Raw genomic sequence first — 25,568 nt, forward strand, 5'->3', positions numbered from 1 at the left:
TTACTGCCCTGAAGTTTGCCTACTATCATGCATGGTCTCTGGATTTTGCCTATCACCACGCATGGTTTCTGTGAAGTGGCAGTAATCAGCTGCAAGCAGCATTTGCACATTTGCATTAAGCATGGCTGTCAGCTTACAGAGATGCACAAAATACTTCATTGCATTAACATTTTAACTTCATCCCACCAGTCAGCTGAGGTCACCTTGACAATAAATGATTTAAATATACTGCTGAGGCAGTCATCAGTGAGTTTTGTTTACCGTCTAAAAACTCAACTGACTATAACTAAGGAGACAGACACATTCATAGAGTTTGGCAAGAATGATTAAGAGCTACTTGGAAGGCAAGTTAAAATGTGTTCAAGCCTACAGTTTGTAACTTAGAGGAAAGTTCTTTTAGGAAAGGGAAAGATTTAAATGTGAAAAGAACCTTCAAAAAAATACAAACAAACAGGTATCTATAAATTTTTAACCCACATATAGGTTCCCCTTCGATGAAGGCCACGCCAGGGATGGAAGTCTTGTTTAAATGAGTCCCAAATGGATTGTAACATGAGTATCTTATCAGAGTTTAACTTGGGGGAAGTGAAGGGGATCAAGCTTATAGGTTTCTATACTTTCAATAACCATGTTTTCCTTCAACTTCTGTACAGTAGTTAGTAAACTTGGGGAACCTGCCTAGAGTGACTAGTTATTTCAAGGTGGTTGGGGAAAAGGTGGGCCAAGCACAGAGGAGCAGAGTTTGCAGCCCTGCCAATGCAGGCTCTAACAGCCCCGAGATTCTTTTGCACCGGCTCTCAACCACCTGGCTCCATTCTCTACCTTTAACTGGACCTGGAACTTCTCAAACTCTTCCACTCTTTAGCTTACTAACTCAGATAAAAAAATGAGATAGAAGGGAGGAGGCTGGGGTTTTGCTGGTGGTGTGGGTTGTTTTTTTTTTAATTTCATTTTTTTTGTTTTGGTTTCCTGCTCTGTTAACTCCTGCTGAGTTAAATCAGCTCAGAAAAGAGGTATTCTTAAGATAAGCAGCAGAACCGTGTCACCAGTCTACGATCAAGAAGAGACAAGCGGGAAGGGACAGGGGAACTGATGAGCATACACACCGTCTTTCTTCCTGCTGCAATGAACTATCAGATCAAACCAGACTATCTAAATCATCAGGAAGTTTTACTCCTCATGGAATCAATAAGCCCACAGAAATTGAAGTCAGAGTCTGGTATGTTCAAAGATGTGTGGCAACCTCTGACTTAGCAGAAAGACTGTCAAAACTTCTTCCTGGCTGAAGTAGGGTAAATAATTTGTAAGAAATTCAATCTTAATAAGACATATAGAGGAAATCCATGAAAGATTATGATTTTCTAAAGCACGGAAAAAGAGAGAGCACTTTTCTGCTTGGAGACAGAAAGCATCTGCTGCACCAAGTAAGGAAGGACCTTTTAGGTTTGATCCTAAGGTGTGATTTTTCCAACCTTCCTTTAGCTTATGTATTTTATAAATATTTGTAATTGTGTTGTGTACCTCAGGTGTTACAGATAAATACTTTTATTCATATTTTACCTTAATGTAGCTTAAACTAACAGAATACTACAAAACTATTTTTGACCACAGAGATCTGCATTAAGTCCTGACATAACTCTGCAAGCTAATCAAATTCTAACAAAAGGGGTGACGCAGTCTTTGTAAACATAGGAGCGTGCCTCCTAAATTGATCCTACCTGACCAAGTCGGACAAACTCTGCTTGCCGAGCTTCTTCTTTCTTCCGTGTTGATTTTGGGGACTCTGGTAACACATCGCTGAAGGACCTTCTATTGAGCATGTTCTAAAACAGAAAACATTTCTTTTTTAAATTGAACCAAAAGTTTTCATAATCTTTTAATCTGAGTTAACTGAATGTGATATCATTTAAATTTTGTCTGTTTTTTTTCCTGTAGTGATGAATCTAACTGTATAGCTTCTCAGAGAACAGAAACTGCAACTCTGCCAGTCCTTGAGTGCTTTACTTTTCAACTTGTCATAGTTTATCACTGTTATGTTCTACACAATCATAGCAAAGACCACAGATATGAATATATGGACAAAAACCTTTAAGCAGACCTATTTAGCTAAGAGAAATAAACAGTGGGAAAAAAATATAGCACCTTGCTAATTTTAGAAGTATTGAACTTCTTTTTAGTTATTTAAGAATCACCTTAAGAATAAGTCTTCATCACCTAAAATGAAGTTATCTCATTGTTATCCAAGGGTAAAAATGATCCAAATTTATACATAATGGAATAAGTAATTACAGGTTTTATGGTGACAAGACTAATACCTGTATTTGCAAAGCCTAAATTTCCTATTCCCTTGCTGCAGTTAAGTTTATACAAAGTATGACATTGTTATGCTTCTCCTCACACCTGGTTTAAACAAATGCGTGAAGAGTCCTATCCTGAAAGGACTGTCTGTAAACTTTCATATAACTGTAAAATGACAATTGGTATTTAGCCTAGTGTATGCAGCTCAGTGCTTATTAGGATTACAGTCTTCTAAAGCAATGGAACATTGAATCTACTAGTGAGAATAGGAGAGCACATGAGGGATGCAGAGACTTCTGACTTACATTTACCTTGTGTAGATCAGGCATCAGGTCTTGGTATAAAGAGCGGATCAGCATATCTAGAGTGCGTTGACGTTTCTGAGAAAATGTTGGGGTTTCCAAGGTGGCTTTTTCCCCATTTATTACTAAAATATTATGGCAAAGAAGACACATTACCTAAATGAACTCTGACAACTTCCACCGACTCTAGACTGCCTCTGTACAAAAATACCTGTTTTCCCCTTAGTAATTTAGAGTTGCCTCCTTTTTGCACATTTTTTAGTGAATAATGATCGCTTAAGCTTAAAAGAAAAAAATTACTAAAAGGAGAATTCTTCAAGGGATCCCAATAACCTACTAACTAATAAAAAAAAATAAAAACAAACTGCTAATCAATTTAAGTACTAAACCAGTTTAAATATGCAAAATGAGTTATCAGTCAAGTTCCTGTCAGGTAAGCATCTAACTGTAATAATCACGATCAGTTCTCAAACATTTCTTTCTTGCTGATTTAGAAGGGCAAGTAAGAGTCAATGAAAACTGAAACTGAATCATTACAGAATTAAAAAGTTCTTAAAGGTGCTGAAAGGCACCTATGCAGCACGCATTCAGAAAAGCTTATATTTTCAGGTTTTCAGAGCGGCTAACCTAACACCTTCTATTACTAAACATGGAAAAGCACTATAAATTCTTACAGCTCTCCAATTCCTTTAAGAAAAATCAAAGCTAAATATGGCTGCACATTCTGCAAATGTAAAAGTCAGTTTGTATCTAGTAGCCCGAGAAGCATAACTGAATAGAAATTCAGATTTTTGTTCATCTGACTGAAACAGTTTCATGGAACTGACATCCCACTTACACTACAGATTTGAAAAAAAGTTCTATACAGAACAGCAGCATACACAAGAAAATGTGTTCACATTTTAAGCATTGTTAATTTCAATATATTAAGGCACTTATTAAAAAGTGTTTCTAGCAAAAGAATAACTCACTTACATTTCACTAACACAAAATCCCTGAATTCCTGGTGATTTGTAAACACAGGTGGGGAGGGAAGGGGAGGCCCAAAGAGAGGAACACTTTCTTCGGAAAATATTTTCAGCCTATTGAAAGAACAAATCTTTATCTATACTGAAAGTCACATTCAAAACCCACCATTTTTATAGACACTGTTCAAAACTGAAGAACAAACTGGAAACTGTATCTGGGTATGTCTTAGGTAAGAACCTCCCACGGGTCTAACAAAAAACATTCCCTTGGAATTATTCACTAGAGCAAAATTCTGCTTCCTTTACACAAACTAACACTGGGACACTAAAAATTACAACAGAATTTTGCAATTCCACTTGTAGAACAATGCTTTTAGTGGCACTAGCAAAATCTAGTCCTTTCAAAAAAGCTGTAACAGAACAGATCTTTGCCTGCAAAATACGTTCTCCTTACAGATTTCCACCTTACCTATCCATTTACCACATGCCTGAAATATTAGATTTGCTCTGAATAACAATGGCTTACTACAGCTGAATCTCTATCTCAGGAATAGCAAATTCATTTCACTGAGGAAGAGAGAGTCAGAATGACTTCCATGACAGCTGGACCTGCTGAGTTCTTTGGATCCGTAAGGAATCCAGCATAGCAAAAATGAATGGCAGGTACAAAAACTGTGCATACAACATGCTCAGCAAGCCATAGCTTCTTTAAGGTAAGTAATCATTCCTCAGTATTTCAAGTGACAGTCTGCACAAAGTTCTTCACTGTAAGATAGCGGTCAGACAAAGATCTTCCAAGCAGCATGTGCAGCTGACACAGGTCACAGCAAGTTAAATGGTAAAATTATAGATTCAACCCATCTCTACTGTTATATAAACCAGTCAGAATTCACTTGCTCAAAAAAACAGCAGTGATTGACTGGTATTGAGTCAAATGGATTGTAATGGATTCATCTGGTCTTTTTTCATGCAAGCTTAGAAACTGTGCGTACAATCTGAAATGCAGTATTACATTTGCATAAATATTGATCACGCTAATACTGTTTTCACAGATTCAAGACACAGTTTCAGAGATACCCTATGTTTATCTTATTCCATCCAGGTAGAAAATAATAATTTATCACTACATAGGGAGTGAAATGTTTCTTGGCTAAAGCAGAATGAGTTAAGATGGGTAAAACCACAACAAAACTGACCAAAACAATAGACTTCTTGAGTGACATAAAATATATAAGTCATTCTAAGCAGAAATTCAGTGTCAGACCTCACAGTGGCATTGCATATGAAACAAGGACAATTTGTCTCAAAAGCCTAGAGTATCCCTGGTTTATTTTGACTGAAATTTTGGCCACTTGGAAGACCGTTTTCACAAAAAAACCCAACAACACAACAGAAAGAACAAGAGTCCTGTGCGTGCCTAAGGTGAAGAGACAGAAAGAAATGTAATTAGACCAAGCTGAAATATACAGTAACGTGTTAAGCCTGTCATACAGGGTAAGAATACTGTGTGATATGCACTATGGGAAGATGTGTTAAGACTGGCAGAATGAAGCAACTAAGGAATAAGACAGACTGATCTAGTAAAAGCAGTCAGTTTTTCAGAGTGAGAGACAAATTTATCTTATTCACTGCTACTCATTTTTTTTCCCAAATAAACAGCAATGTAGAAAGTATTTACCATGGCTAGCCCATCTACTGAATATTAGCTTACAATTAGGACAACATTCACTTCTTAAAGGCTAATGAGGGATGCATGCCCAGGTTTCTGTCCCAAAACAAGAGGAAAAGAAGGAAAGAAGTAACTGAGCTTTCACTGCACATCGTAATCATGGAACATTTTTTGTGCCTCTCACAAACTTGGGAATGCTGAAAAGCAGAATCTATGAGGACAACCAATTGAAAAAAAAAATGCAAGAAGGTGCTCACAAAATCTTTGAGGAAAATAAAACTACTCCTTTTTTTAACTAGGCCACAGACATTTTCCAAAACAAACTTTAGCTACAAATAGCGGGGGCGGGGGGAAATAACCCACATATGTAAACTGAAGTATCATGCTGTTAGATTCTTCTCTGGAGCTAGATTTAATGGCATGCTGGAGAAACATAGTAATACAGATTTCTCTTATCTTATTGAATCAAGATTTAAATTTCTTAGCTATATTGAAAAAGAAAGCTATTTCTAGTGAAAAATTCTTTTGAGATGTATTTGTCCATATGTATGTATATATATACACACATATATATGGACATGCCTGTGGATATACATGCACCTCAAGCACCCAAGTTTGTAGACTTTTGACTCCTGCACCTATGTGTCATATACTTGCTTTGCCTCATCTCATACTCCACATCACAACGATGGTGTGAACCCTCTCTTCCAGCATGCCCCAAAATAAAGACTCCCAAATACTAAGGGACTCAAAGAACAAGGTAAGATAGGGGAAAGCACACATCATTATCAGTGAGACCTCTTGAAGAAATCTAGTTAATGTTAGCCCATTTTCTTCTTCCCTTCGCATTCATGTGCATTTCCACATTTGCACTGTAGATGATTTCAAGTAACATTCGTAAATGAGTCGGTGAAGTTGCAGTTGCACAAAAAGCACCAAACTCTTACTGCTAACAATCAAGTTTTGGAGCTAGGCAAGAAGGCTTAGCTAGTCCTGTATATTTGAGATACAAAAAGTTCCAGTAACCTATATTGCAGCAAGAAGAACAGATTCTTAGATGATTGGGAAGATTGGAAGTTTTTTTACACTTTGTAGGCTGAGCAAAGCAAGCCAGAATTTACATACATTGGAATGGTTGGAACCACATGACTGGATCTGAGCAACAGCTTCTGAAACCATGGACTATGGCTGGTATCAGTGATCTGTATTGTGCATTGAGGGAGAGGCTATAAGAAGGCCTTCTACACTTGTACTATATTTCTTAGCTGTCAAAGTGATATGGCTTGTTCAAAACTAAAAAAACACTAGTGCCAGGTGATCAGTGCCAGGGATATTGCTGGTGTCTTTCACAATCAGCCCAAGTCCTCAGAGTTATGGAATTGTCAAGGAAGGAGGAAGCAAAACTAATCTACGCAAGGACCCTGTGTTCCTGGAAGCCAATTCCAAGTTCAGTTTCTTTCTTTCCACTACAAGCTAACTAGTAGTTCACCTCAAAGGAGCAGACCCAATGCTGTCAACCTTCAGCTTCGTCCTGCAAATGTGGGGCAGAATGATTTGCAAAGAGTTTAAAATTTTGCTAAATAATAACTCATGTCATGCAGGCTCACACAGCCATTAGAAATCTGCACTCAAAGCCTAACACATTGACCTCACCATCCCATCTTGAAAAGTTTTTAGCTTTGAGTGTTGTAGACATACATATACACACACAGATTCCAGTCTGAGGCATAATTTTAGTTTCATGCCCTAAAGTTTCCTTTCTAGTGCTGCATAAACCAAACATTTTGGTTTCCCAGCACAGTACTTTGTAAAGGAGAAATAACAGTGTCAAGTCTACGTGCTATACTAAGAACTGCAGCACACAGTGGCAGCTAAACGGTAACTCTTTTATTTCTCTTTACCGCTTATTTTGTTCAAGCCCAAGTTGAATCCCTCCCATGGGCTTGGACTATGACATCCCCCTGCCGCTCTGCTTTTGCAAGACTGACAGGTGTCTATGGCATCTCACCATTAACCTCAAGAGAATAGTTGGGCTTAACAATTTGGTTAAAGCCACTTTGTTTATTAAAAAGCCTAGGCACGAGGCTGCAGAAACGCTTGCTTTACAGATTCTGGTGAGCCCTAATGGACTCAGACTTGGACAGCATATGCCTCCAGTGTGAGGGTCCCAGGGCTAACTGAAAAACAGATGAAGAACACATGATTTACCAGCAAAATTCCACTAGGTTTTAAGTACGTGATGTCCAATTGTACAAGTACTCTATTAAGATCCCCAAAAATGAGCTAGTTTGCTTAGCTACAACTGAACCTAGACCTGTAAGGATCCACAGTCCCTGGCCATCACAACATCACATCTAATTAACTTTCATCACACATGTAGTTCACTATGTCATTGATCTCACCACGTCAGTATGTTCCAGGCATATCTTCCATCATTTTGTTACATTTCATCTAAAAAGTAGTTTTGTTTTGCCCCCTTAGCTTATGCCTGTTCCAGAATTTCAGTTTTCTGATGGTTAGAAACATGCAACTTATTCATAGCCAGTTTACAGCCATCTGCATCCAGGTCCATATTGTTCTTCAATTTCTTAAGTTCATTTGGATTCCTGGCATACAGACAGGTGGAAAATATAAAATGTTTTCCTGTTATCTCTCAACCATCAGAAATTCAGTGTGAAGTTATTTGTTACAATCAGCACCTACCTGTAACTATCATTCTGCTTATTATATCTCACTAAGGCAAAAATATCTGCCATGCAGTTAAGGAAGTTAATCCAGTACTAATGAAGCTCACATGTATTTTAATATACTTTTTTTTTTTACTGCAGCAGATCGCAGATTTAATAAAGGTAAAATATATTAATCAATGTAAATATATAAAATATTCTAGACTATACACATATTACCATTTATAAAGGAGGTCCCATACAAAATTTTATTGTGTTTGATCAACAGTTTTAAAAATTGAGCTAGTACCACAAATACAGACTTCTTGCTGTTACATGAAGCATAAAATGTGCTATGTAGTGTGTTTTGTGTGTGTTTGATAGACCTACAATTAAAAATTCTTTCAGTTGATTAAAAAAGTACTGATTTTGAACTTTGCTTATATCAAAACTTCCATTGAAGGAAAGATTCCAATGAAATAATCTAGCTAACAATTGTAAGAAAATAAAGAGTTGGATTTAAAGTGCAAGTACACAAAAATGTATTAGCAGTCTTTATCCATAACTTTGGGCAAATCTGGGCAAAAAATCAGAGAAATCCTTATAGTTGCCTTGCAAGATATTTTTATGGAATCAGAGGCTTCTTGCTTTGACATATTTCCTTAACACCATCTCTTTTAAGTTTTCTGTCCTTATAAATAGTGTCAAGGAATGTCTAAGTCTGAATAACTTCATTGGCTGTATGGGTTTGTTCCAGGTAGAACAAAGAGACCTTTGCCAATAGCTGTGATCAGCACTACTGGAGACTGCACAATAAAAACGACTTACGATGGGATTCAATTATCTCAACGTAAGCATCCAGTGCTATTTAAGATGCTTGAGAGTATGTTGCCTAGTCTCCAGCTGCTATTCCAAGAGGGGCACAGATCTCCTGTAGGTGCCGAGTCATATCTGCCAGACCTGTGCAGACATTTCAGATGTGCTGGGACATCTAACTTGGTACTGGATGCCTTTATTTGGGTAACTCGATCCTACCTACAGATGACTCATGGAAAACCCTTATAGCAGCTATCATTTGCTGTACAGGACAGCACAGTGGTATATCTGTACACTAATTCTTCCCATTGTAGAAGTAACAAAAAAGGGGTGCTATGGCATGTAAGAAAATTAGTACAAAGCACTAGTACAGATTCAGTGAGCTTTGAGGTTTACCACATCTGACAGATTAGTGCCAACCCACAGTTTTCTTGCCGACACCTTTATCCCTGGCTAGGTCAACTGAAAACACCAGGAAGGTGATAGGACTCCATCAACTAGCTGTGGATTACTTAAAATGACCTAAATGATAACACATCCTTATGGATTTAGGCCACATCTGCCCCTCCAACGCATTATTACACCAAGGACAGCTGAACCTCAAAATGTTTGTCAAAAATTGAAGAGTAGGGTGCATCAATTACATCATAACAAGTCTTCCTAAGAGCAATATGGGAAAAAATATTCCTTTTTTACTAATGCTGACACTCTGATGAACAGGTACATTGACTTGGTAAACATTTCTTATTAACAATATTTAGGTTCCTCTGATATCTAAAGTTTTTTTAATTGTGGACTTCTTTTTCTTCTAGTCACTTCCTCCATTTAATGTAAAAGAGGTTAATATTAAAGAGCTTAAATCTAAAAACTAAGACCAGCCATGGACAAAACTAGCAAGAAAGTTCTAACAGCAGTTAGTCAGCCTGAGAACTAGGTTTAGCAGTCATAAGCTTTGCGATCATTTTCAAAAACTCAGCAACAGAGCATGGATAGAAATAAGAATTTTCTTCTTTCCATCCATTTTTCTTCATCCCATTCCATCTAGCATAATAGATGCCAGACTGGGATCTGTGGACCACTAGTGTGACCCCATGATAATCCCAAGCGATTGGCAGCTGGATTTTGGAACCATATTGCCTTCACAGTGTTTTCAACCAAAAGTCTGAAAAACACAGGCTGCCAAAATCTGGAGAATATGTGGTTTATGGCCTGAAAGATTTGAGAAACACCGATCCAAAATACATAAATATTTAAAATAAACAGCGTCTAAACATTAAAAAAGCAATATTCAACACTTAATGCCAAATTAATTCACATCACTAACAGAAATATTTTTATGAATTTGTATTTTATGAAAATGTATAAAATTCAACATGCAAAGTGATCCAAATAAATGCCTTCAATAAAAATACAATTTAAAAATCACATTCTGGTTTTGACCTTATCTTGTAAGTGGTTCAACATAAAAATTGTTTCATGAGTCAGACTTAGAGACTCCTCGTCACGCAGTTGAAGGTAAAGAACGCAAGAATGCAACTGCCTTTCTAAAACAGTTTTCACTTCCATAAATAGCATGCAGGAAGGACTTAGGGTAGAATTAAAAGTAATATTGATCTTCAAAAAAATAAAAAATAAAAAAAAAAAATCACTAGAAAATGTAAGGAAAAAGATACGTGTAAAATGAGAGCGAATCATGGATGGCTTGAATGCTGGAGAAGACTCTTCGCCTTCCTGAAATACGATAGTGACAATGTCATTTCCAATATGTCGCTTCCTTTCTACCTGGAAAAAAAAAAGAAAGGAAAAAAAGGAAAAAAAAAAAAAAAGAAGGGGGGGAAGAAAAAAAAAAAGAAAAAAAAAAGACAGACACAATGACTTAAAAGACATGAATAAATACCTTCACAGTTCTGTGAGAGAATGGTAAAACAATATTCCTAAACTGCAAAGAGGAAAATTATGGTCAATATGATTGAAGCCAATATAAAATTATTACTTAACTATAAGCAAGTAAACCTAGCAATGACATGGTGCACACAGAATGCAGCTATTAAAACAGCAGCTATGCTATCGCATATTTTTAAGTTAGCAAAGCACTCATAATTTCCGTAATTTCCATAATTAATATTCACAAGTTGGGCAGGGAACACATAGCATTCCAAAAAAGCAAATCCACCACTTGAAATAAAAGGAAAAAAACTCTGATGCTGAGTTATTCTTTAAAAACAATAAATGTCCTGATTGGCCTCTGGTTTCTGCTGTGATCTTGTCATCAATCCAAGGCAAAAGCATGAGAAAACTGACATGGAAATAAAAGAAGGACAATATATAATTATATAATCTAATTATATTATTATAATAATACATAATATATAATTATTGCTTAAATAAGAAAATAGTAAAACAAGTAATTTGCGAGTAATTTTAGGTAAATCATTATGGATGTGTGATGTATAGGTAAATGCATGTGCTTATAAAGTATTTTTTTCATTATATAATACCTAGAAAGGTTCAAGCAATGGATGACAGCACATTTGAACAAGTACCCTAGAACCCACCTAGTCAATCTATGAGAGGACAACAGTAGTGCTTTAGAGAAATGCACAAGGCTTGCCATTAACATGCTCACACAGGGAATTTCTTTGAACCTACACAAATTGCTACCTGAGTATGAGCTGTGTGTTACATATGTGAGTATTCTGACAATTCACACACAAGTCTAATTTCCAGTCTTCCTAAATTCTTTGAGGTAACAATAACTGCAGAAGTGAAGCTCTAAAAGTCACCTGAATAACAGAATACTCAATCACTCCTCAGTCAATCAATTTTGACTTTCTTTGCAAGTGTCTTTTGTACCTTAATAGAGATGAGACGATGCATTATCTTCTAACAAACATCATGACATCATCAGCATTAGGTATAGTATTGAGGAAAAAAACATAGGAAAAAGTCTTAAGACTTATATTTCTAAAATATTAACAGGCAAGAAATCCCTTATTTTCATCTAAAGTTTTGGAGTTCATGATTTAAGAAATAAATAAAAGAAAAAAGAAAAAAAAGAAAGAGAGAACCATGTACCTGCTGCTTGTTCTCTCTAGAATATGGTAGCATGGTTGAAACATGGTACATAATTTCATGCCCTTGAAAAACTGTATAGATGGAACAGGTTCCTGTTGTATCATCTGCAAGGGAAGACAACATTCTCAGCAGAAATATGTCCTTTAAGTTTTCTAAGGATCAAAAGATATTTCAGGTCCTTCTACCAAACCTTCTTTAGTCATCCTTTTTTCTGATCCATGTTATAAAATGTCCACACTGCATGTTCTATGTAGGTCCAAACCCAAGTCTGCAACCTAATCTGCATACTCACAATCTTAAAACCTATGATGTCCTTCACCTAGCCTCCTGAAATCACACATGGTCCTTCAAGCCATGACGCCCTACTATCATGAAGCAAGTAACATGTCAGGTTATTCTTCACTCCCTTCCAACATAATACAAAACTGTTCACCTTGAAAATACAGGTCATATAAATACTTTTCTTCAACCGCAATCCACACCAATGATTTAAGCTAACCTGACTTCTTCCTGGTGAAGCAGAGCATTTAGCATGCACAGAGGAAGTCTCTTTTGGGATTGTATTATTTCCACAATATATACAATATATGCATCCAATAAGCTAAAACATTTATATTGCAGCCCCTCTCCCCTTTTTTGCTTCAGATGAGTTCTTACTTTTAGTGTCCAGTCCTCCTCTGTAGCCTGTCCAGCCTTTCAAAGTAATTGTGTCACCCAAGAGATGCAAAAATCTTTGAAAGTTTTCACTTCCAGTTTCTACATGCAGAAGGCAGAAATGTTACAACAGAAAAGCACATGTAGTAATAGAACACCTATAAAAAATAATCATAATACAGGAACAGGTCCTGCTCCCAGGACATAAGGACCGAAGTTTCAGCTGAATAAGTTTCTCCTCATGTCATCCAAGCCTTCTACCTTTAAAGAAACAGCATCCCAGTCTTGCAGAATAGGCATCATCATGTGACATTAAACAGTGACCTCTTTTACTAACTCCAAGACACTGTTCAAGTGCATAGAAGAACACGATCATGCTGCAAAAACCTAAGAGTGAAAGAACTAGAAACAAAGTGACTTTTTGCAAGTAACATTGAGTTGCCTGCTTCAACTACTTCCTTTTTCTAAATCTTATGTTATATAGTCTATTTCTAGAAAAGAAATTTCAGTATCTTCCAAGTTGTAATAGTAGGTTTCCTACAGCAAACTTTTACAGAAATAGAAGATTCTACACTACAATTTTTCACCCAAGATGAACATGAAAACCTAACAAAACTACTGTTCACATAACCATCACCTCCCTTCTGGCTTCCACGTGTAGGCACTGTCCTCCATTTTTTTTATTCGGATGAATAGAACAATTAAGAAGGTGAAAACCTCACCATTGCTGAACATTTCATCATCTGTAAGCTGCCCATCCTTTGCATAAAGGACTCCAAATTTAAAGTTCACAGATCCCTGAGAAATAAAACCAAATATTATATGATAAATAGGCAATCAAACAAAAGACCTAAAACAATGTTTTCTCTAAAGACCTTTATACACGTACCTTTGTATATGTCCTATCCATGGGAATATACATTTCATACCGATTCCATTATGTGCTCAAGTAGCAGATACCCAATAATTTACCTTTGATCATAGATTATGAATGTTATGATATACTAAGTTGGTAATCCATTAATATGATATATTAAGTTGGTGGTTAAAATTATTTTTTATCTCATACGTTGCAAAGAAATACCACTTTTTTACTGCAATAAGCAATTGATTTCTAAGTTGTCACAAGCATTTCAGTGCAAATATTTCAAATACAAAGCTGTATTCATTGAACAGGTCTGTGAGCTAGGAGTGGTAAGTTTACATTTACCTCTTGCTCTTCAAGAACCAATAAATCCTGTAAACAAAACAATATCTTTAGCACAGTGGTATTAAAGACAACACAAATAAAACTGTAACATCCTTGTATATTTAAGTTTTGTTCTGAAGTGGCCAGTTCAACTGATAAAGACAGTTTATTTTGTAGTACCACGTAACCCTACTCATCATTATTATCCTGCTACTGAAAGAAACAAACTAGTAGCATTAATACTTAATGACTTATTTTTCCAGAAAATAATAAAGAAAAACAACCAAACAAAATAAAGTAGTCACCTCTACCTTTTGTATCTCAGGATGAAAAATTTCCCTTGGGCTCTTCTCAAATTTGTCAAGACTCATAGCACTGAAATGCAAATGAAATACTGCTTTATAGAACGGCAAGTATACATTTCAACATTAAACTACTAACTGTTTGCAGTCAGAACTGGTTACAAAAGGAATTGTTTAAAGAGCCTCTCTTACATGGAATGTTTTGTGGAATAGCCATTTCTTTCCCACAGTACTAACCTCCAAGACTTCCTAAACTTCTTTTGGATTTTAAAAACAGAAATTAGTAAGACCCTGAATTGAAATCAGGTTTAAACTAACTGTATTTACTTATAAAGCACAGAGCTTTATTCCATCACACTTTGGCTTTATATATAATCATTACGAGCATTTTAGGAGGACTCAATAACCTATTCTATTTTGTAAGCTTTTCTCTCTCTTCTAAAGTAATTCAAGGCGAGTCAAATGAAAAACGAGAGTTCAGTGCCCAATTCACAGGCCAAAGATCCACGTACAGAACAGAAAAAAGTATTTAAATAAGAAGCAAGACCAACTGCCTCAGTAAACAGAAACACCCAATTTATAGCACTTTTTCCTAACTTGTGTTTCTGCATCTACGATTATTTTTGCCCATTTTTTTCCCCCAGCATTAATTTCTAGAACTGCACAGCACGTCACGGAGTGCTGGATGCAGTCTGTCTGGGGCACAGTGAACTAACAAGAAGGTCAAATCTGATCCATCTTTCCATCATCGCTTATGCTAGAACATAATGCAGACAGGATTTGCTTTACTTCCTTTGGAAAGGGATTGAAATGTTCCAATTAATTTAGAAAAAAAAATGGGTTTATTAATGTAACCAAAATTCTTTGAGACAGTCTGTACCTAGATTCACACTGGCTGTGAAAAGGGTGAAATGTCAAAGGAGTATCAATCAGGCCTGAGGGAAGGCTCAAGGACTGTAAAAGCAAAATAATAGTCAGGGAAGAGATTTTAGTCCAAACCCAAGTGGGCAAAAGGAGATGACATTTATCCAGCTGACTGCATGTGGCACAGACCCTGTGAGAAGTGAGGAACAAGATCTGTAACAAGCCCGCATTTCCCTCTGAAAAAATACTGGAGCATCACAGGATGGAACACGTGAGGGTGATTCAGCGTAAGTTATGACCCTAGGCAACAGAAGACAAAGTTTCTCCACTCTGGGATGCCTGACCAAAAATGTCTATGTGGCTGAGAGTGGAGGGAAAGGCTGGGTTTTAAGGGATGTTAGGAAGAGATATTTCAGCAATTGCTGGGCAGACATGGAAGATCAGGTGCTTATGCAGGCACAACATGCAGTATTGACAACTAGGAACACTATTCAAGCCAGTGCTGTAGGACTTAGAAGAGGGGACTTAGCTCATCTCGGTGAAGAAGATGAAGAAGAGATCTGAAGTATTTTCAACTCACCATCTTGACCCTACAAACCAGAGCCACAGCCCAGGAAGTCAGAATTAAGAAGTAAGGCTCAATGGCTTCCTAGCCCCTCTGGCAAATGCAGTGGTCTGGGACCTCTCAGAAATCTTGTGCAGTTGTAGGAAAATCCAGATCTGGTGGTACTGACTTCACATCACAACACATGCCCTGTTCCGAGAATTCTCCTCTCACATCAGCAGTGGCCGTGTTATCCAGTGGACAAGCTTCAACCAAGCAAGAGACATTTGCTCGTACTCTATACGGATCAAAGGTTTTGAAGACCTGTAGACTGCTCATTTATCTGGTACACACTACCTGTTCTGTACATGAAGGCACTTTTTATGGGTTTCTAGAGGAGGTAAAATCCTTACAGAAGATGCATTTGAAGATGTTGTCAGTGAGGGATTTGAGAAAACACACCACATGATTAGGTCATAAAAACTGCAGATTAAATTTGAACAAATGCTTTGCAAACAGGTGCTCTGATATTTCAGCTGATTACAATGTTGAAAGACATAGCAATGGTGCTGGGCTTGCTCACTTCATATTCTCTTCTGCCACAAAATGGGCAGGACAGAGTATAAGCATGCCCATACAGGCTCTAGCTGGGGGAAGGCATTTTCTCGGCTTCACTGACAGTGTGTATAACACAACCATAGTGAGACGTACATGGAGACAATCAGTCTTGGTTTCTTCCCGGTTTGCTTCCTCCTGCTAGGGCCACATAATAACCACTTCTCTAGTCAAAATCTGCTGTTCATTAGGTCTGTTTATGTCTTTCTAATTTAAAAAGATATTTCTTCTCAACCACTGCAGTTCCACTTAGCACCTGTTTTCCAATTAACTTGAAAGTAGTCACCTGCTGAAGAAAAAGTGCTAAGAATTTTTCTCCTTTCCTAAGTTGTCGCTTTGTCTATTCCAGAAAAGGCTTTAAAACCACTTTTTGCTGCCTTCAATGATTAAGATTTGTAAACTTGTTTTTACTACTGGTTTTAGAAATCTATCATGAAAACCATGCACCACAAGCTCTGAATTACAGGAAAAGGCATACAAATATCTTAACTGATAACTTATTTGTAAATACATACCTTAATATAGATTTCACTGATAATGTTTTTGTGGGACTATAAGGGAGACATATTTTCTGAGTACCCTATAAAGAAAAAAAGCTAAGAGATATTACAGGACATACTGACTTTTTCTATATATTCAAATAGAAATATTAATAAAAACAATTAAGTAAAAAAACAAAGAACAAAACCATGCTAGTATTACTTAGCCTTATTTATTACTGGTTTTGGGGAAAAATAAAAAACAAAAAGGAGAAAAACTGAATGTGAAAAGTCATGGACAGTGCAAAATTATTTTTTACTTAGTTTTTACTACCTTGGCATGTGGTATGAGGGCTGCTCAAACTAGCAGACATTACAAACGATTTTTTTTTTTTTTTTAAAAAGTGATCCATGCATCCATACAATTGCTTGGATAAGAGGCACTTACGGAACATTAAGTGAAAAAAAATTCATTAAACAATATTAGTGAAAGCAGTATCACACCTGCCTGTTTTCTTAACGTATAAGAAAATCCTAAAAGCAATATAATGTCATTGCCTAAATTGATCGCAGGACATCATCAGCAACAATTTAGGCAACATTTCTAAAATAACACAGAGTTGCAGGTAAGAACAATTAAAAAATATCTGGCATCATAGATTTCTGTCAGAAAGTTTAGTGTAATGTTACCTACAAAGCTAGTTTAGTTTTATCTATTATGGTAGAATTATATGTTCTTTTTGTATAAAATGAGAAGTATGTATTAAATACTGAAATTCTGAAAAAAGCAAAAAAGTGTATGATAGACATACCGAAAACAAACAAGAAAACAACAACAAAAAAGTCAGAGCAGCAGATAAATGTTCGTTTCTTACTGTTTTTCTCCAAAGTATTGAATGGTACTGAGGAACACGCTGATTATTTTGGTCAGACAGTACAACAGACAGAAAGAAAGGGTTCTTCTCTGCATCTGTACCTATATAATTTTGATGAACTGTTAGGGAAAAACAAGAAGCATTATCAACTGTAAAGAAGACGCACACATCCGCTCGCACATGCAAGCACACGCATGCACACACACATATAAATGTGTAAACAAATATATGCATTTATATGTAAAAAATATATACTAATCTACTTAACTATGTATTTATATACAGATGTGTAAAAAACCCAAGAGATAGGTACAGCCTTCAAGGCCAAGAAGGGTTCCAAAATATCCCTTTCTGATAGCAGGGGTTCTGCCGCTTACAGAAACCCATCCTCTGTCTTCAGGTTAAAAATACATGAAACAAGAACTTGTTTTCTGTACAGGACAGAAAATGTATTATTACTAAATTAATACCATACTTTTTTCCATATTTAAATAATAGCAATTCAAAGCCAGATTGCATTTTTATTGATCAAAACGCCAATCCATTCACAAAAAGATCATTACCTTTCCCTAAAAAATATTTGAAATACCATCTTGTATGATACTCTGGGTTTTCCAAATGCACGTCTGTTCTGTGCCACGTACCCGGAGTATAGTCTGTATTCTGAAATAGAATTGGGAGACTGTTAGATCAAATGCAGAGTGAAAAAAAAAGAACATAATACAGGCAAAAGCCAATCAAGAGTGGCTGACCCACTAGAAGAGTTTTACATGTATACTGTTTTTTAAAAAACAAAGAATTATTGTGAAGTCAGTTGTTGTGCAGCTGAAATTAAAATTTCTCCCTCTCCTCTTCTTTTTTTTGTCTTTTCTTTCTACATAACTACAGTCTTTGCCTTTTGTACCACCGTGTCGTGGTTTAACCCCAGCCAGCAACTAAGCACCATGCACCACTATTACAGGTAATAGCTTAGCATTCCACTGAAAAGAAGATATTTCAATGTGGAATTTGAAGACCAGTGTTTTTAAAACTTAAAAATAAATAAATTAAACAGAATTCTGCCTCCAGGTTTCGTTTTCTCAGTTCTTCTTCCCAAAATAACCCTTAGGGACTCCTTGCTACACCAGAGCATGCTCTGGAAGTTCTTCAGTGTTGTTTCTGCATTGGCCGGTTAAGGTAGATTCCCAACCATCCCTCAAGTCCTTTTCCACTAAGAAATAACATATGCAGAGAAAAAGCCATTCCCTACATCCATTGACCATGTGGCCATTCATCACCCACTCAGAGAATCTGTCTGTGATATAAGCTAATTAGCTCTTGAACTGCATGAAACTGAACTAAAAAGACAGTATACAGAACATGACCCTGTAGAGAATCAATGCAGAATAGTTAGATGGCTTCAAACTCTGCAGCCAGTGCTGATGCAAACTATCAGTAAAAGTTTACTGTTAATATTAGTTCAATACAAGCTTACCATGACCTTACATATATTTCAAGAATATGAGGTCTTCTTTCTTTCAGTATTAAGATGATATTTACAGCTGAAAAAGCTTGACAAAGGAAGATAAAAAAATGAAGGTAAGTAGAAACCTAAGCGTCACTTTCATGGTTGCAGGGACACACCACGAGTTTAACAGCACAGGAATGTGGGGGAAATGACTCTCTCAGGCTCCACTCAGCTTCTTTATCTCTTTTTTAAATGTAAGCATAGCTGCCAAAAGACAACTAAGGCGGGGGGGGGGGGGGGGGGGGGGGGGGATGGGAATGGGAATGAAACTATAACCTCATCACACCAAGGATTAAATTTAAAAGCACAAAGGTCAGCTTGAACATCGTAGTATCACCAGAACACCAATATAAAGTGATGACCTAGAGACTGCAAAGTGTTACACAGAGGATAAGATAGGTATTTTTCTTCTAACATTACCAGGTGAGCAAAAGGTTACCAAAACTAAACAAAATACCAGCTTTTCCCTTAAACTAAACTGTCGAGATTACATACTCTTAAAAGAAGAGCTAAGCTAGACTTTGTGGGGAAAAAACCCCACCATCTCCCTCCTCTTAGATTCTTACATTCATATTATTTCGCATTTTTCAAGTCCTCTTCCTTAGTAATTGACTGCAAATACATCTTTCAGTGGTGAAGAATAACTGAAGCTGAATTATTTTTTCAGTTTTCTATGAGTATCTTTAGCCACTTACCTCACCAGCAGAGCCATTTTCCACACGGAACCGTCCAGCTCTTTGAATGGCTCCATCAGCATCACTAGATATAAGCTATAAGAGAGTTTAAGATAGAGGTTCTAGTTCCAAAAATAGCCATATGATCAGCAATCAAAGCTTACTATGGTTTCTTCTTCTCCCAGGCATCACATGACTACCCGCACAGAAGGGATCAGCACAGCTATTACTGATTTGACTACAGATTTGGAATGACCCAATTATAACTTGAAGGAAGCATGAGCGGGAGAGCCATTCACTCTTTTGGTAGATCCCAGTACTAATCAGAAATTCTCCTGTCTCAGAGTTTGTCTGCATCAACACACAGAATGCCTACAGAGGGACTTGTCCACTTTCCAGAAATTGATCTTGAAGCTTGCTCCTTTCAAAACAATGAGTCTTACAGACATGATGATTCTTGTCCTCTCAGCCTTGCTAAGCCTAAAACTCTACTTGTTGGCAGTATTACTGGGACTAGCAATCTTTAACTGCATTTTATTTATGTTTTCAGGAGACAGCGAGCAGCAAGAATCTCCAAACATAATGTTCAGTGATCATACTGAACAACATACGGTACAGGAGATGTCCTGGTCTGCTTCCAGTATTAACATCAGAAAATATGGCTTGTTTCCAGCTGAAGACTTCAACAGTTTCATAAATACTCTGGAAAGACTGCCTGGTCTTTTTATAAGGGAATCCAGGGATACCCAAAACGCTGAAACTCTCTTTGTTGTTAAAAAAGCTCTTGAGAAGTCAGTAAAACATAGGATAACACAACAGTCCTGATGCATTCAGCAACACTGCTTAGGATGCCGACAAGAGAAGAAGAGGAGAATGCTGCCGATGATATTGCACATTACTCCTCTCAAAACGTAAAAAATGAGATTGTCACATACCATACCAAACTTATGAAATGGGATCTGAACAACAATAATGCAATGGTATATCATTCCTTGCTTCCCTCTAGCAATCCATATTATTCCAGCATAATACTTTCTCCCTTTACTTGGTGGAAGAGTTATCACAACATTTTGAAGTTCTCTTTGCTCCTTGCTTTGAAGTGATCTGAGGCTACGTCAGGAATAAACTAACTTGGCAAAAACTCCAACATATCCTGGTGCCTTGTATAAACTGTAAGAGAAATTATACGGACAACTGGTTGTATTACACCAGTGGGAAAAACATAGGAAAAATGTTTAGGGCAGAGACAAAATAACTGTGTTGTAATAAATCAAAGGTGGAAATAATTGAACAATTGAGATGCTGCTGTGGAAAATATTAAGCAAGAAAGGTTCAATATTAAACATTTAGAAATTTGAAAGGGCAACAAGCACCTTTATATGTTTGTACTCCAAAAGATAAAAAACCCCACTTTCAGAAAATACTAGCAGAATTTTAAGAAAATCAAGCAAAAGACAAGACCATTTGTGTGAGCTTACTGTGAATTTATAATCACCAATAAATTTTTCTTTTCGAGCAAAAGAATCTAAGTACCAGTAATGAAGGAGCCTCTTAGCAGAAAGCAGTTCACTTGCTTTTTTGATTAATACACCATATCTAATATGTGGAATTTATGGAAAGAAAAGATAGATACGTGGTGTTCTTGCAATGCAACTTCCAGCAACTAAGCCACCAAATTACACACATATTAATAAATATGCTATCCAAGAACTTTAAATTACAACCATAGCTGGTAGAAAATTAGTGATTTCTTCCCACAATAAGAAAGCTGGAGTTCAGTTCCTCTACCCCTCCACACTTATATTTTCCTATAGTAAGTTTATGTAATTTCATTATGGCCTTGTATACAGAGTGATGTTATTTTAACTGCTGATGTACTACTATTTTCACAGCAGAGAAGAAATTTATATATGAGAAAAATGAAGTACCAACTTACCTTTGAATTTGAAGAAAATGCAGAATAACTGACAGATTTTAGGGAACAGGTTTTGATATCCTTATTCTGATTAGTTCTTTTAATTTTAAACCCCCTCCCACTACTCTGAGGCACATAAAATCACATACACACATAAAAATCACATACGCACATATATATGTACGCATAGGAGCACACACAGTTTTTAACTTGCATAATTGCAGGTACTTCATCAAATATTACCCTAATATTTAGCAGTCTTCAGCTTATAAGAGGAAAAAAGGCTCAATTTCCATCTGGGAGTAAACATAATATTTATATAAGACTTCCTGTCCCGTTACGATGAAATATTCATAAATAAGGCAGCAAAAAAGATTTCCTAGCACAGCTCTCATGTATCTATTCTGAAGCCTCTTTTTATTACCCTATAACTTTCAAGTCAGGCTTAGAAACCACATTTTCCAAACTGGATCCAATTTTTTATTTGGAAATGAAAAGGATTTGAGCTCTGCATTATAAGCTGCTAAAATCATAGGACAGGCTACGTAAACTTACAAGCTCCACAGATCCGTAATGCTTTCTGCTAAACTCTCCACGTCTGCAACCCAGATCTTCAGAGACAGAGCTGGAATAGAAACGCTTCATCAGTGTACACAAGTCAACTAGTCTTAGATCTCCTGTAACACTACACCCTGCCATTAACAACACAATTCCTGCTGAATAAGGTTCGCAGTGCATAAATTCATTACTGCAGGGAACACTCCTTACAATGTGCACAATCTCTAACAGCCATTGCAGTCCGGCTTTCATATTACCCCTAAAGGAAAAGAAATGTCTACGTCCTGAGTGGAGGCAAAAGCTATGATTAAATTAAATATTTAGTCATGACGTGATCAGAGTTCCAAAGCAGGTGGTGGCTTATAACCACATTTGAAATCGGCATTTAATCTAAGGGAAGAAAAACCTACAGTAAACTTAATGCCTCAAATAGGATAACTGTACTACGCTGAATAAGCTCACGCTTAGTTTGTTGCTACTGTTTTTTTCAGAGTATTTTTTTAGCCTACACACAAAGAAAAACTAAACAATTACTTTAATTCAAAAGCATAAGGAAAGAACAGCATTTCATAGGTTTCCCCCCACCTACCGTAACAAAGATAGAATTGTTAAACAAGCAAAAGTAATCCTAGAACGCGAATACCTCGAATGCAAATCTACACGCATTATCACATACAATCTCATAATGCCATCACGTCACATTAAGCACATGCCTATGTGCTTCATGAGGTCAAACCAGATAGCAAGCACCTCCTCTAACTATAAACACTAAGCCTCCTGCCTTTGCAATGGGGATATATATTACAAATACAACCTAAATAAAGATTTAGATGCAAATTTAACATAAAACTTGATTAACCAGTCTGTACCAGGGCTAGCAGCTCAATCCCTCCATCATATTCCAAACTTACAGTTCACCCTTCAGTCTGCAGTAATGAAAATAATAATTTAATTTTAATGGGGAAAAACCAAACCCAAACCAAACAAGAAGCCCTCCATCCAGCAATAAGTTATTAAATTTTCTGAGAATTATCAGTACTGTAAATTGCAATGTTACAACAGAAGAAATATCTAAATTTTAACGCAACACCCTCATACATGCTTCTTGACTGTAGGAGATACTGCGACACTGGACTCCAAAACATTTTAATTTTTAGACAGCTTTTCTATTTGTATTTATAAGTACTTAAAATTTATTAAACATGATTCATATTTTTGAGCCCTGTCCACTTGGATTCCATTTCTTTACCCAAGGAGAAGCAATACAAACAAGACATATCTAAAAGACATATCACCAAAATAATTCTAGTATTTGCTTCCAGTATGTAAATTTTGCAGGAAGGATAAGAACATGACAAACGGTAATTTTAAATGACACGCACACTGAAGCAGGAATGTTAGCTGCTGCAACAGAGCTGCCTTTTTAACTTCATGTGAATAAAAACTTCAGATGACACTATTGCCTCTGGGAACATATAGCCTGTACTTTATCGGTCAGTTGCCTTTCAACCAGACCCCTGTCACACAAACACACCTATACTGCTTCCTAAGCAAAAATTACCTATACAGTCAATTTGACCCCTGAAGGCAGTGAAGCCACAGTCTATTCTGACACCTATGGGGGCACATGCGTACATGCCACAGCAGCAGTAATATGAGTGACTTGAGGAAAACTGGCTACAGGAACTGAGGTTAACCCACATTAGATGCAAGTTTTACGAGCTCCAAAATTATCACTCAGTTGGAAGTATTCTGACCGAAACACAGATACAATGATGTAAGCTTCAGTGTGTGGTTGCCTGCACAATGAACTTATGTTTGACTAGGGACACTTATTAATCTTAACCTTCCCGAGAACCTGTGTGAACTACCTTCCAGGAAAACAGTTAAGTTCCCGTATCAGGAATCTGCACGGCAGAGATGGAAAAAGTCTGTGACACAAGAACACATTGGGCTTCGGTCCTGATATAAGAGCCCTTGTCATCAGAGCAGCTACAATTTGATCTTACTTATGATCTGCTGTTTGTAGACATAAGTATTTCAGAGCCTTACCATACCTGAGATCAAAAAAAAAAAAATATGTTAAAGCCTGCAGTTCAAACAGCTTGCACTCTAATTGAACGTAACAACAATAACAACTCCTTTTCCCCCTCACAACAGAACAGAAGGTAGACGGAGACAAAATGAGATGAGAAACAATATTAAAACCTTAGGGGTACATAAATTACAAATGAGCCACAACAGGAGTCAGTTCCAGTGAGTAAGGCTACTTCAGGTTGCTAACTGAAAAAAGCATGTCCTGAAGATGGACTTTTCAAAGTCTGTGGCAGTACATGTCTGTCTATCTTTTCACATTTGTGACACTGAGAATTTTCAGAGCCTTATCAACTGGACAAAGATGAAACAATCTTAATGGAGACCAACAGAAGAAACTGTTCTTAAGTCAGGAAGTCTGTGCATCCACAAGGAGGTTCAAATCTTAAGCTGTCACACACCCTGAGGACTTCATGTTCAGTACTTCTATACACCTACCACTACTGCTGTTGGACCTTTGAGTGATCCTTGCCATGCAATATACCGCCATGCTGTTGCACAGAAGTTGTGACGCACCACAACACTTACAGCTCCTTCTGAGCCAGCAACACAGAGAAGATGGCCCAGAGTAGTGAAAAGACTGAATGTACCGGTGAGCTGCACATGTCGAATAATTTCTGTTACAGCTACCTTCTACTTTATGTGGACAGTCTATTTTCACCCTACTCCCACATGCCATTTACAAGGAAATCATGCTTGGTTTACATTTTATTGCAAATGCATCATCTTCTTACCATCATCAGAAGGGACATATAAAAAAATCCAAAAAACCTTTACTTCAGTATGGTTTGCAGTAAAGAAAAATTTTGAAGCTAATACTCATGAGTTCTCATCTTTTCTTTCTGACGGAAACACACATAAATCTGGCTAACAAATTTTCTCTGCAGTTATTAAGACTGGGTAACATAAAAGTTTTTCAAGATTAGCATTTCTACAGACAAAAATAAAGACTTTCTTTTCCCCTCCAGACAGAATGAAGAGTTCCCAAGTTGTTTTGTATGGACTGAAAATTATCCTTTGCCTCTTTCCACATCTCAGAGAGAATTTGGAAAGTTCAGATAAAACCTAAAAAGTTTGCATTTTGCATCAAATGCAATTTTTAGAGTTCCTGCATTTTGAGGTACACATAAAATTTGGCAGATGCTTCACAGATGTCCTGGTTTCGGCTGGCATGGAGTTAATTTTCTTCTTAGCAGCCAGTACAGTGTGTTTTGGATTTAGTGTGAGAATAAGGTCGATAGCAACAACTAAAACATCAGTGTGTTAAGTAGTGCTCATCCTAAGTTAAGGATTTTTCAGTTTCCCGTACCTTGCCAGCAAGCAGGCGTACAAGAAGCTGGGAGGGATCGTGGACAGGACAGTTGACCCGAACTAGCCAAAGGGATATTCCATACCATAGAACTTCATGCTCAGTATATAAACCTGCGGGGAGTTGGCTGGGTGGGGCAGATCACTGCTTGGGCATCAGTCAGGGGGTGGTGAGCAATTGCATTGTGCATCACTT

The 25,568-nt window shown here is 37.0% G+C and overlaps 1 protein-coding gene across 9 annotated transcripts in view; it reads right to left on the minus strand.

The window, feature by feature from the left end:
• The window catches only part of GARNL3 (GTPase activating Rap/RanGAP domain like 3), a 60,795-nt gene that overhangs the window by 21,625 nt on the left and 13,602 nt on the right, over positions 1 to 25,568 (minus strand). For 5 of the 9 annotated variants that reach the window (XR_007509885.1, XM_049831761.1, XM_049831764.1 and 2 more), the window contains exons 2-16: positions 21,968 to 22,037; positions 19,519 to 19,593; positions 17,880 to 17,979; positions 17,317 to 17,435; positions 16,478 to 16,542; positions 13,949 to 14,012; positions 13,659 to 13,685; positions 13,171 to 13,246; positions 12,452 to 12,550; positions 11,795 to 11,898; positions 10,393 to 10,501; positions 7,941 to 7,986; positions 3,576 to 3,682; positions 2,604 to 2,725; positions 1,719 to 1,823 (exon numbers count right to left, since the gene is read on the minus strand). Coding sequence is in view for 8 of the 9 variants with exons in the window: in XM_049831761.1 (XP_049687718.1) it covers positions 1,719 to 1,823; positions 2,604 to 2,725; positions 3,576 to 3,682; positions 7,941 to 7,986; positions 10,393 to 10,501; positions 11,795 to 11,898; positions 12,452 to 12,550; positions 13,171 to 13,246; positions 13,659 to 13,685; positions 13,949 to 14,012; positions 16,478 to 16,542; positions 17,317 to 17,435; positions 17,880 to 17,979; positions 19,519 to 19,593; positions 21,968 to 22,037 (1,288 nt within the window). In the remaining variant the exon portion in view is untranslated. Of the gene's footprint in view, positions 1 to 1,718; positions 1,824 to 2,603; positions 2,726 to 3,575; positions 3,683 to 7,940; positions 7,987 to 10,392; positions 10,502 to 10,616; positions 10,659 to 11,794; positions 11,899 to 12,451; positions 12,551 to 13,170; positions 13,247 to 13,658; positions 13,686 to 13,948; positions 14,013 to 16,477; positions 16,543 to 17,316; positions 17,436 to 17,879; positions 17,980 to 19,518; positions 19,594 to 21,967; positions 22,038 to 25,568 lie in introns of all 9 variants that reach the window. The other 4 variants (XM_049831762.1, XM_049831769.1, XM_049831766.1 and 1 more) reach the window with 2 other exon arrangements.

This window comes from Accipiter gentilis, chromosome 29 (assembly GCF_929443795.1).
Source record: "Accipiter gentilis chromosome 29, bAccGen1.1, whole genome shotgun sequence".
In the NCBI taxonomy this organism is placed as follows: domain Eukaryota; kingdom Metazoa; phylum Chordata; class Aves; order Accipitriformes; family Accipitridae; genus Astur; species Astur gentilis.